At 41.5% G+C, this 12,155-nt stretch overlaps 1 protein-coding gene across 1 annotated transcript; it reads left to right on the forward strand.

Annotated features, from left to right (window-relative positions):
* The first annotated feature begins 956 nt into the window (after positions 1-956).
* LOC306836359 (uncharacterized protein) lies at positions 957-11,686 on the forward strand. Its single transcript, XM_079363378.1, has 11 exons — positions 957-1,287; positions 2,821-2,943; positions 3,109-3,278; positions 5,924-5,979; positions 6,102-6,240; positions 6,394-6,521; positions 8,593-8,728; positions 9,246-9,423; positions 9,570-9,653; positions 10,381-10,681; positions 10,764-11,686. The coding sequence occupies exons 1-11, from the start codon at positions 1,027-1,029 to the stop codon at positions 11,528-11,530; spliced, it is 2,343 nt and encodes a 780-aa protein (XP_079219504.1). The 5' UTR covers positions 957-1,026; the 3' UTR covers positions 11,531-11,686.
* Positions 11,687-12,155: the final 469 nt, after the last annotated feature.

The raw sequence follows: 12,155 nt of genomic DNA on the forward strand, positions 1-12,155 counted from the left end.
TGCCAATGCACTGCCCGTCGGCGACTCAGTACTGTTAAAATCAAACTGGAAGTTTTCTGCTGACATTCACACAGACGTTATTTCCTTCTGTCTAGATCCTTGCTTGTATTGTCAGATGTAGCGCGTCTCTGCTTGTTAGCTCTCTAATGTCTGTACCAAAACAAAGATTTACAATGAGTTTACATGTCACTGTTTCAAGAGAGCAAAATGAGATATTTTCCTTCAGAAAAAAATACATAGACAGGCACAGGACAAGATCAACAAAGACGAAGAGAAGACGTAACTCTTTGTCTACAGGGACGCCTAAATCGCCACAGGTAAAAAAAACAACAACAAACAAACAGGAGCCTTAAACTGTCTAATTGAAAATGTTTGGTCCTATATACTTGAAAAAAAAAATCCAAGGCTTTACAAGTTAGAGTCAACCGAACCCATCTGTTTGTCCACCTCTAACCCGTATTCATCAATGTGCCCCAACAAGGCATCCTCAGCTGATTTTTTTAGAGATATATTCAAAGGAGCCACATTGAAAATATAAATAGATTAACCTCACAAAGGAAGTAAACTAATAGAGTTTAAGTGGTTACTGTGTAACTGTGAGTATGTGTGCACCTTGGTGTGTGCATGGGGGGGTAATGACGGTGTTGAATGTCCTCCTCATCAGTGGAGCTGACCTGAGAACACAACAGTTAATCATCCACTAACCGGCAGAGAGAGACGGAGCGAGAGAAACAGAGAGGAGCTATAGCTGCAGGCTGTCCGCTTTCACCGTGAGAGAGAAACGTTGGGGCACCTGAGTTTATTCAAAGACAGAAAGAGGAATCCACCATCAGACAGTCTGGAATAAAGGATCCACTTACCTGAGAGTGCAAGGACAATGAATATGCACACACCTGCTCCTGAGGGAGACTCTTTAGTATCAATCAACTAGTGTGCCTGTTGGTATGTTAGCTTTGTGTAGACTGTCTTCTTTTTGATTTGACTGTGTGTGAGGGGCAGCCACATGGGGCCCGGGCCCTGTCCTGGATGCCAGCTGCAGCAGTGAAGCCGTCTCCAGAGGACATGGTGGCCGAAGGAGGGGGGGAAGGAGAGCGTGGCGTGTCCCAGTGGGAAGCCTCCGCACTGGGCCGGGAGCGTCTGTCTCTGCCCTCTTTGAAGGTCCCCAGGGAGCTGCTGCGGAGCTTTCCCCACACCAAACGGGTGGGGTCCTATCTGGTGGGGAAGATGATCAACAAGGGATCGTTTGCCAAAGTGATGGAGGGGCTGCACATCGGCACGGGGGAGAAGGTTGGTTGATTTGAAAGATTAAGACACTGGGGAAATGAAGTGTAATGGCTCAGATTGGATGGCGACATATTGGCACGAAAAAGATCACACACTAACAAGATTATGATTACACGGTTACAAGTTGTACTTTGTGGATTGTAACTGATAATTATACCCACTTTGGTCGAAAGAACGCAAACCCTTTTAGTATTCTTGTATGTATGTGTAAAAAAAACACTCAGACCATCTGCAATTACTTTCTTTATAACCATGTTAAAGGGATTTCTTTTGGAAACAAATCTTTAAATTGCTTTAAAGTAGATCTATTCATGCTTGCTATATCTGGAATTCTAAAAAACAAAATGTATGCAGATCAAGTGTTGAATAAAAAAGAAAGCTGTGTTAGTGTGGGTCCATTTGAAGCTGTGAATGATGTTATCGTTTGTTGTGAGGATGCCAAAGAAACCAGTGCATTCAGAGAAAGTATAGATAGTGTTTTCATGAAATGTTGCTCTGTTCAAACAAACCCATGTCTCCTGTTTGTCAGTATTTACTGTTTTGTCCATTTCTGATGTTGTTGCTTTTAACTGGCAGAACGGACGTATAGTTTTACTTTGTGCCACAGCAGAGGCCAGGTGTGTGTGTGTGTATCTGATCGAAAATATATGGGTAACTTTCTTTCATCAGTCACTGAGTCTGAACCTGGCTCATGTGTACCTGACCTTGTTGCCGTGGTAACGGCCAAACTCACCTCTGGGGGTGTTTGCTCCACTTAACCCTGGTTACCCTCGACAGGTTCAACACCTGCGGTCAAGGCTGCCAATAAGCAAACACACACTGTTGTAGACTAAAGGACAGATTTCTTAAGGAACCATGAGCGGTGTGCTGTTATCTATCTTCTTGAATTGTTGTTTTTTTTTCACAAGGATAAGGATCATCTTTATTGATCCCCTAGGAAATGTGGGTGTCACAACAGCTCCAAACAACAGTAAAAACAGGGAATATAAACAGCATCAATAGCAAAAAAGAAAAAAAATGGCTATGAACAAGTTTACATTAATTAAATAAAGGGGATAAAAAATACAAAGACTTAAATAGACTTTTCATAATCCTATTTTGCTCTCTATCTTTTTTTTGTTGTTCTTAAAACCTTTCGAAGATATCATTTAACATAGACTTCATAATCAGCCTTCATAATCAACAATGTTTAAGAGCTGAGAGTGAATCCTTTGAAACCACAATTACTGATCAGAACCCAGAGGTATGGTTGATATTGTTATTGTGTGTTTTATTTTTTTAAGGGAGCCCTTTATCAAATCTGGCCAGGGACAACAGATGAAAATTAGCCTTTTGGCTAACTCTGGCATATTTACAGAAATGTTTATTAATATGCACTGTCCCTATAAAAATAAAATAAATAAAAAATAAAATAAATTTCTATTTCTGTTTACACTACAGTAATAAGGTTAAAAGAACACCTCCAAATAGAGCTCTCGTTTGTTTTTACATAAATACTTTGCGTTTTAAACAACTCTCTAACGTGTGTGCATTAAGGTGGCAATAAAAGTGATCGACAAGAAGAAAGCACGGCAGGATTCTTACGTGCTAAAGAACATGAAGAGAGAACCTCGAATTCATCAGATGGTGCGGCATCCTCATATTGTCGTCCTGCTGGAGGTAAATGAAATTAAAAAACAATTTCATAACACAGACAACCAAACATTCAGAAATGCATTCACATTACAAATACAGTCATGGAGTTTACAGGGTATCATACGAACAGTATATTGCTGTTGAATAAATGGATATGCACATGGATATGCGTGTGTGTGTGTGTGTCAGACTCTGGAGACAGAGAACAGTTACTACATGGCCATGGAGCTTTGTGCAGGAGGAGACCTGATGGACAGGATCTGTGAGAGGAAGAGGCTGGAGGAGAGGGAGGTGCGACGCTTTACCCGCCAGATCCTCTCTGCAGTGGATCACCTGCACAAACATGGCATCGTACACAGGTGAGATTACCCCACACACACATACACACACACACACACACACACACACACACACACACACACACTTCACTTTTTGCATAGTTATAGCAGTATTTTGTAGGCCTTCAGTAGTTTGGCATCCATGCATCTTTAAGCCCCCTTCATGATAAGGACATGTGAGCAGACTGGGTTCAGAAATGATGTGAAACTGAAACCTTTACTTTGTTTGTTTGTGGTGTATTATTTTGTACTGAAGCATTGATTATCCAGATCAACAGATGAGATGAGATTGCCATAGGGATTACACATTTAAGGCCTTTGTCATGCATACAATTCAAACTTTTAACAACTTCAATATATAGTTTTGATTTTGTCTTTGGAGTTCTTACCTTAAATAATATATCTTTTACTAATTTCCGTTTTGGTGTGGACTAAATAAGACGTTTCCAAATGTTGTTGAACCCACAAATGATGAGTCTGTTGAGTTTGACACAGTCCCTTCAAATCTAAAAGTTTCTGCTTGTGTCAGAAATGTCCCTGTCCATCCAAAGAAACAGTCCAAAGTAAAAGCAAAAATGTCCTTTATTTATATTAATGGATAAAAGAATAGAATAATTAAATTTCACTTTTATTTGTAAAGGGAGTGTTCAATATAAAACATAAATGTTTGATATTTGGTGTATTGCACCAGAGTTAGCTCAGAGCTATCACATAGTAATACAAAATATAAAAAAAACATGTCTGTAACAAACATAGAAGATTATCTACACACACACACACACACACACACTTCATATCGTCTGGCAGAGCGTTCCACTGAGTCGACGCTTTCACACAGAAAGCTCATTGCCCAAAAGCAGAGCGCTACAGAAGGCTACAAAACAATCTCTTGTCGAAGATATTCTTGTAGATTTTATCGACTCCACTGAGCGAAAGTAAATAAATTGACGTAACGGTGGCGCCAAATCATTTACAATGTTATACACAGATGTGTGACTCTACTCATCGAGCTTAACCAGTGTTGTGTGGTAAAGTTTGTTAGCTTTGAATTGAGATAGGCTATCTCTTTGCCTCTGTCTTATTCTCAGTGCTAACAATAAGGTAACAGACTGCCAACTCTAGCTTAATATTTACCTTCCAGACAATAGGGTAGCTGAACATTAGGGTTTAAAGCAATTTACCTAAGGGAATTAATAAATCCATCCATCTTCATACATACAAAATCTCTGTCAGACAGGTAACTAGTGTACCTATTGAGGGCTGTTGAAATGGCACGTTATGTCTTTAGATATTTGGATTAATTAGATATTTCAATACATTTTGGAAAGGTGCTCTAATGTTACTGCCTGTCCAGGACATAGGACTCTACCTGCACACAGTAGCTGTGTGTTGCATGGTGAAGTAAAGGTCAGACTTGCACATTCAGGCACTCACACAAAGTAGTTTGCAGGGCATTAACAGCCTACAGAGGAGGAAACACTAAGAGAAAGGAAATCTGAGAGTTAAGAGTGTTATTTTAATGGCATGTGAGTTTGTGTAGGTGTTACAGACCCAGCACTCTCTCTCTGACAGACACACACTCTCTCACTGACTGCATCCACACACATTATGCACAGAGCTGGGCTTTAGTTTAGGACCTTGGCTCCTCTGAAGGTGGGAATGTGATTACCAGGCAATGACCTCATCATCCTGCGCCGGCGCCATGATTCACACATCATCACAACATCATGGACTTCCTCTCTAATGAAGTCCCTAAACGATGTCGCCTTCAACCTGTCAATAACACCTCTCCCTGTGTCACACACACCCACATGCTCACACACACACACTCACACACTCACACTCTCCACCGCAGTCCAACACAGAGATGATTAAACTGGAAATAAATGGAAAATTTGCACTTGAATGCACCTCATGCCACCCACATCCAATATGCTCACCGCATACATTTTCTCCTTTATGACAATGTCTGCTCTCGCTCTTTTCTTCCTCCATCGGACTTTGAACTTTTCCTCGGGTTGTGTGAGCCGTGTTTTCTGGGTTTTGTGTCTGTTGGTTAGATGAGGGCAGATGAAAGGAGCATGGCTGATTCCCAGGCTAAAGTTTATAGGGGATCTCTTCTCTCTCCTGACCGCACATTTTCATTTCGCTCAGAAGTCTGAGAGCAGGCCGTGTGGTTCGCGGTGAGGCTGGGGTTCTTTCAGGGGAGTCTGGCAACTTTTCCAGGTGAACACAAAGATACAGCTTTGGGTGGAGAAAGGACAATAAGTCTAGAAATACAGTAACGACTAGTGAGTTTAGCTTTACTCAAAAGTTATGATGGAGGCTGTGAAAACTAAATAGTCCTCCAAATAATGATCATCAACCAATGTTCTTTCAGGCAAATTGCAAATAAATAACAGGGATTTTAAAGCTTGCCGTTTACCCAAACCTGACTTTAACCTCCCGTTTTCTTTTTATTTCTGTGAGTTCATTCCGGTCCAATCTAATCTTATTTCTTTAAATAAGCTGTACTAACATTAGAGTCCTGTAAATTGCTCCAAAAGTCTCCATAATGAAAACGTGCAAAATTCTACAGGGATTTTGTTCAGAGTCAGGAAACTGACCACAGTGAGCCACAATGTTCCCCTTCCTTTAACAGCGTTCTCTCCTCTTTTATTTTGTAGAGATTTAAAGATTGAAAACTTTCTGCTGGACGATCATAACAACATCAAGATTGTGGGTATGTTGACATTCCTGTTTTCTCTAAAGACATCTGACTTGTTGATACAATATGTTGGCCCGATCAGCGTGCTGAAAGGTGTCTTTAACGACCTGCTGCATCTGTTGAAATGTTCCACGCAGACTTTGGCCTGAGTAACACTCTGAAGACTGAATCTCTGTCTCTGGAGCTCCTCAACACGCAGTGTGGAAGTCCTGCCTATGCGGCCCCCGAGCTGCTCGCTCACAGGAAGTATGGACCCAAAGTGGACGTCTGGTCCATGTAAGTGAGAAGTTTGAAGAGTGCCTGTTGAGCACTTTAGTTGTTACACCTCTTCTTCTTGTTTTGAGACACTTAGAGCCAATCAAACAGACGTCATTTCTGTGTATGCATCTTGTAAATGTGTTTGTTTCTTTACACTGTGCCTGTGTGCAGAGGTGTGAGTATGTTTGCCATGCTGACAGGGACTCTGCCTTTCACTGTCGAGCCTTTCAACATCAAACAGCTGCACCACAAGATGGTCAGTGGAGAGATCGCCAGTATTCCCAGTGATGTCAGTAAAGGTAACTCCACAAATGACCTGTTTCTCCGAGTGACTTCTTCACAGAAAACGCGGCTGTTAACTGTGTGAATTAAAATGAATTGCAGTAGATAGTTACACAGTCTATGTAATTGAATGTGAGACCCTAAACATACAGTATTGCTAATTAAAGTTGTGAATAAATGGGGCGGTGGTAGTTCAGTCCGTAGGGACTTGGGTTGGGAACCGGTGAGTCGCCAGCTCAAGTCCCGATGCGGACCAAGCTGGAAGTTGGTCTGGTATAGCTGGAGAGGTGCCAGAGCACTGCTGAGTAAGGCAACACCCCACCACTCACCAGCACACAAGCGCTCGCCCTCATCCTGATATCTCTCCGTTAGTGCATGTCCATAGGATCCTGTTTATGTGTGTTTGAGTGTAGCATGTCTCAATACCAGGTGTGAAACTGCGCAAGATTCCCCCTCGCAAGATTAATGACATACTTCTTCTTCTTCGAAATCCTTGTAAACAAAAGCGATGATTCAGTATTTGTTTCTCCTCATCACAAATCGGTCCTGAAGAAGATGGAGAGAAAAAAAATGATTCATGGTTTGTTTTTTCACTTCTTGTTCTCTAACAAGTACACAGTGACCTCAGTGTCTCTGTTCCTCTCTGCTTTATTTTGATCTCTCTCTCTCTCTCCCACACAGTCACTTCATTACACTCATGGCTCCACGTCACTACAAACAAACAAGGCTCCTGTTACTGTGGGGGGAAACTAGTCTGGCTCTGATGCTTAGAAACTCTGTCAAGATCAGATTAGCCACAGACGAGCACCTGAATTATCAACATTACCTTCATGCTGCCTTTGTATGGGGCTGTATGTTTTTTTTCTTTCAAACGAGTACCACCTTGCTTTTCATCTGCATCAATATTTCTTGTCATACTTGTTCATTTAAATAAAAGTTACCTCAATCGATTGTTAACTTTAGCAACACCTCTTTTGCTGTTGTTTTCTTCTTTTGCATTATAGTCGGTCTTTTATGTAAATCCCAATTTCCCCCCCAGCTTTGTTATATAATTGTTTCACAGCAGTATGAACCACTTTATATTAAACGTCTAGTTCTCCACTGGTTAGTTGATAAAAATCAGTAGTGAATGCAGTAGATTCAAACTGACCAAATTGATCTCGGATGAATCATTTTGCAGATGGTAGCAAATTCAGCAGAGCAGTCTGAGCTTGTATTTCTGCAAACACTCTTCCAGGCAGTGGCGCTTATCAGGAATCCCCATCTGGAGTCAAACTGTCAGCCACGCTTGGCTGTCACAGGACAGCTCTGTGTCACAAGGTGACAGGTTGAACGAGTTCACCTGAAGGGAAATCCTGCCTCTCTCCAAGCTGCTGTCTCTGATACAGTTTCAGTTAAATCACAATGAATGACATCGGCCCTGTAGTTGGGACTAGCTGTGCAAAACTGGCTCTTACGTGTTTTGATCTGTCTGCATGCCATTGTGTCCTGGATATTTACCCAAGACCGCTTCCCTTAAGGAGGCCAAAACATGGCTTTGTGAAGCACTTTCAATTCAAGTTCACGTCTTATGAGAGTTGGATCATTGTTTACCCATCGTTGTTTGTACCTAGATACAGCTCGACAAATTTAAAATCTGCACTTACTCATTTATTTAGGCCACTTGGAGCAGACAGAGCTTTGAGCTTGATATTGATATAGTATCACATTTCAAGGTGTTGTGTCAAACTTAGTAATTTACAAAATTATATTTCATAATAATAAATAAAATTTGTGTTTTTGCCTACCTTGCCAGGTTTTTAGTGACATGACAATTGTCTTTGTTGTCACTTACTTAACTTCGACTCACCACCAGTTATGTCAGCATCTTTTTTTGTTTTTTTTACGTCAACCTAAAACACAAAATTCACAAATCAAAACAATGCGCTAAAAGATGCTAAAGCTTTCTGTAAAGCGAAGTCGAACCGCAGAATTGATTGATAATTCTCCCTGGGGGAAGAAGAGATATCAAACAACAGAAATATTTAACCCAGTAGTCAGACTCAACACAGATATCATACAACGTTAAATTGTTTTCGTCTTTTTCAGGTGCTACAGCCTTTGTGTTGTCTCTCCTGGAGCCGGATCCAGAAAAGAGACCAAGTGTGAGAGCTGTGATGGAGGAGAGATGGATCAACGAGGGATATGCCAAGAAGCCTCTCCACACACTCTCTCATACAAACAGGTAGAAGTGTGATGTGTGTCTGCAGTTTACACACGACACACAAACGCCCCATGAGACAAAAAGTGTCTCAAAGGGGTTTAATAAGTTAAAAGTTTTTACAAACCTAAACCCCTCTCATATTTGACACGTTCGTTTTAATAAATTAGCCAAACTATAAATTTAACATTAAGGTCTTATATGTTTGAACAAAAACCAAAAACAAGACAGAGATCACTATGAGATTTCAAACAAAATGAGAATTTTTGTGGTCAGTAGGTTAACAGCTTTAAATATTATTTTAGCATGGCTTAAAGGCTTTTCTCCATTTACACAGTGTGGAAATGTAATCATGTACGGCTCCTCCTGGCAATGTTGCATTTTCTGAACGGAGTGAATCGAGAAATGTTCCAGCTCTGCTCTGCTCAGCAAACCGAAATTACCATTAAATCCTCACCAGGAGCTCAGATTTCCTCTCTGCTTCAATCTTCACACTTTATATATGACTGCTATCCCTATCATTTTCTCTCATTATTTCCAGACTGTGTCCTGAGGATCTGAACTCGTCCGTGCTCTCCTATATGACAGACACGCTGGGTTACTCCCTCTCTGAAGTCATACACACTCTCACAACCAACAGACCCTCAGCCATCACGGCCTCCTATCACCTGCTCATCAACAAACTCAGCAGGAGTCAGAAAGGAGCCAAGACCAGCAAGGTTCACATCTCATTTTCAAGCACACACATACTGTACACACACAAAAGTCTGCATAAACACGACTTTTCAGATTCCTGTAATACATGAGTATTCCTCCTGTTGTGTTGTCAAGTTTTAACATTGACAAACTGTTGTTGATTTGTCAGAAGCTAGAGAACAATGACTGGAGTCTGCCGAGCAAGAACACATGGAGAGAGAAACACAACAGTGAGTCAAAGGCTCAGCAACAGGTAATTTCAACCACCACCTGTCTAACCATTGTAAACACAGACACACTAATCATGTAGGGATGGAATATGATAGCAAAGGACGAGGCTGCTGTCATGCTGTATTTATTCATCAAGCCTTTTTAGTTTTTCGCCAAAAATGATTTTGTATTTCTCTGAATACACTCTGGCCTTCCATGTGGATCATTACTCCTATGAAGAAATGCAACTTCAAAACAAACATACACATTTTTACTTCATGTCCTAAATCTGACAACTATTATTACATTCATTTGAGACCAACATCAACAGCTGACCAAATATTTTAGAACAGACAGTGTGCTCCATTACAAAGAGACTTTCTCCAATTTCACACAAGAACTCTAATCCCCCCCCCCCCCCCAAACTGTTAGCATGTCATTTCTTAACTCATGTTTTAGTAAGCCAGTTCTTTTACGATTTGTTATTCCTCAGTTTACAATTTTCAGGAAAAGTTCCAAGGATACATAGTTTACCGTCAACTTTACGATTGTAACAAATGAAAGAATTTAATAAACCCTTAGTCCAGAAAGCACACATAATTAGTCTGGCCAATAGGCAAGATGACCATTTGTATTACTACAAGCATATCTGCAATATCAACAAACAAATATCAAAAGTTCATCAGTGCAGTGCTTGGGTAAAAAGAGCTTTAGTCACCAAATTATGCCATTAGAAACCATTTTTGCATCTAACCACTGCTTGTCTTTAGCATGAACCAGCCAACGGAAAGACTTCAAAGAAGTCCAGCCGACCTCTGAGAGCCCAACAGACAGCTGAATACCAGAGCACCAGGAAGAGGCCTGAAGACCAACACATGAGGGACCACCGAGAGGACACAGAGAACCATCCACCCTCTCCTTCTTTACCCAAGCTACCTCAATCTTCCTCCCCTTCAATACCACCTCGCCGTCCCTCCCCCTTTCCTGCCCAACTGCCTGCAGAAGAGGGAGCAACTGACGAAGAGCCTGGCACCACTGTGGATACCAGGGAGATGCCACTGTTCCCTGAAGGTAAGGCTTTGAATTAATACAGAAACAAAATCTTTACACATCCATATTTATTCTATTGCATCTGTATTTTTTTGTTTTTTAGTGTCTCTGTTCGGAGACAGAGAACTTGTCCATCTTTCTCCTCCTAAAAGCTCTGCATCGCAACTCTGTGACTCCGCCCCTTGCCAAGTCCCCGTACTAGCTGAAGCAATCAGAGACAGCAGCACTTCAAAACCAATCAGACATATGCACCCGCTCAGGACAACTCAATCAGATGGGGCTGCCGACCATGGATCAGACTGCTTTCATGACAACCGTCACCAGGACGACCACTCTCATCACCTGAGCATCAATGAGCGTCTGGAGAAGTTGCAGACGTTTTATTCCTCTGAGAATAATGGCATCTCTCCCAGGATGCTTTTGGAGGCCGACACAAACACCTTAGATAAGGACCATCTGGGTACCATGGAGACAACCCAGAAGTCACCCTCGGCACCGCTGCCCCGCCTTCGCAACGTGGGGCTTAAAGATGGACGAGTTAGGAAGATGACATGGGTAGGGTTGACTCGTCCTGGGCCCCCAGGACTTCTGGTGAACGGGTCTAAACCTCCCGCCTTCCCCTCGCAGAGACAACACACTTTAGTTATTAAAAGCCTAAGACAGGAGCGGGGCAAAAGGAAAGATCTGGTAGCAGCAGGAGCAAGAGACAGAGGTGTGGCTGGAGGAGGAATAAATGGAGCAAAGAGGAACTCAGTACAGTTACGTTCATCTCTCCAGCGTCAAGTAGCAGATCTGAACTTGCCCCTTCTTCCTTCAGCCATGCAGGGAAAGACAGGGAATAAGAACCAGCTTCACAGCATGGACCACTGAATCATAGACGGGACAAAACAAAAGAGAGGCAGCGATAGAGGGGTGGATGAGAGGATATAAGACTGAGTTTAGTGGCACATTGAAGAAGCAGATCTGTAATTCATAAATACTGGCCTTTGTTGTCATCGGTGCAACATTCAGGCAAACAAAGTAGCTTTTTTCCTCTGATGTGAAAAAACCCTGGGTGGGTCACTCAAATGGTGATATTCTGTTGTACGTCTTGCGGCTCTCTTCCAGGTTTGCAAATATAAATTATGGAGGTTGTTATGAAATCATAGCTTCTTTATCTATCAGCATCTAAAAAGACCACCACCAATAAAAAGCTATAGAGCAACATCCAGCAAATGTAAAACAACACGTTTGATAACAGATTTTACTCCGTTAGACAATATTTAACACTAACCTTCAACCACATCATAAGCTGGTTATTGATGTCTTTTCTGTGATATAGAATAGTCTTAAAACTTTCAAAGAAAGGTAGGCTAGGAAGTGAGATAGCATATAAGCTATTGATTTACACGTTTTGTCAGAGGTGAAATGGTGAAACGCTAGCAATGTCAACAGTTATACTTTTAACATTTAAACATTACTTTAACAAGTACTTCCATAGTCAGCTAAGTATTAA

Source organism: Symphodus melops (genome assembly GCF_947650265.1).
Source record: "Symphodus melops genome assembly, chromosome: 1".
In the NCBI taxonomy this organism is placed as follows: domain Eukaryota; kingdom Metazoa; phylum Chordata; class Actinopteri; order Labriformes; family Labridae; genus Symphodus; species Symphodus melops.

Bases quoted from the DNA above. Each gene is read 5' to 3' on its own strand.
- LOC306836359 (XM_079363378.1), top strand. From the start codon at position 1,027: ATGCCAGCTGCAGCAGTGAAGCCGTCTCCAGAGGACATGGTGGCCGAA. The intron at 5,980-6,101 runs GTATGTTGACAT...TGTTCCACGCAG, and splicing joins TAACAACATCAAGATTGTGG to ACTTTGGCCTGAGTAACACT. The intron at 8,729-9,245 runs GTAGAAGTGTGA...CATTATTTCCAG, and splicing joins ACACTCTCTCATACAAACAG to ACTGTGTCCTGAGGATCTGA.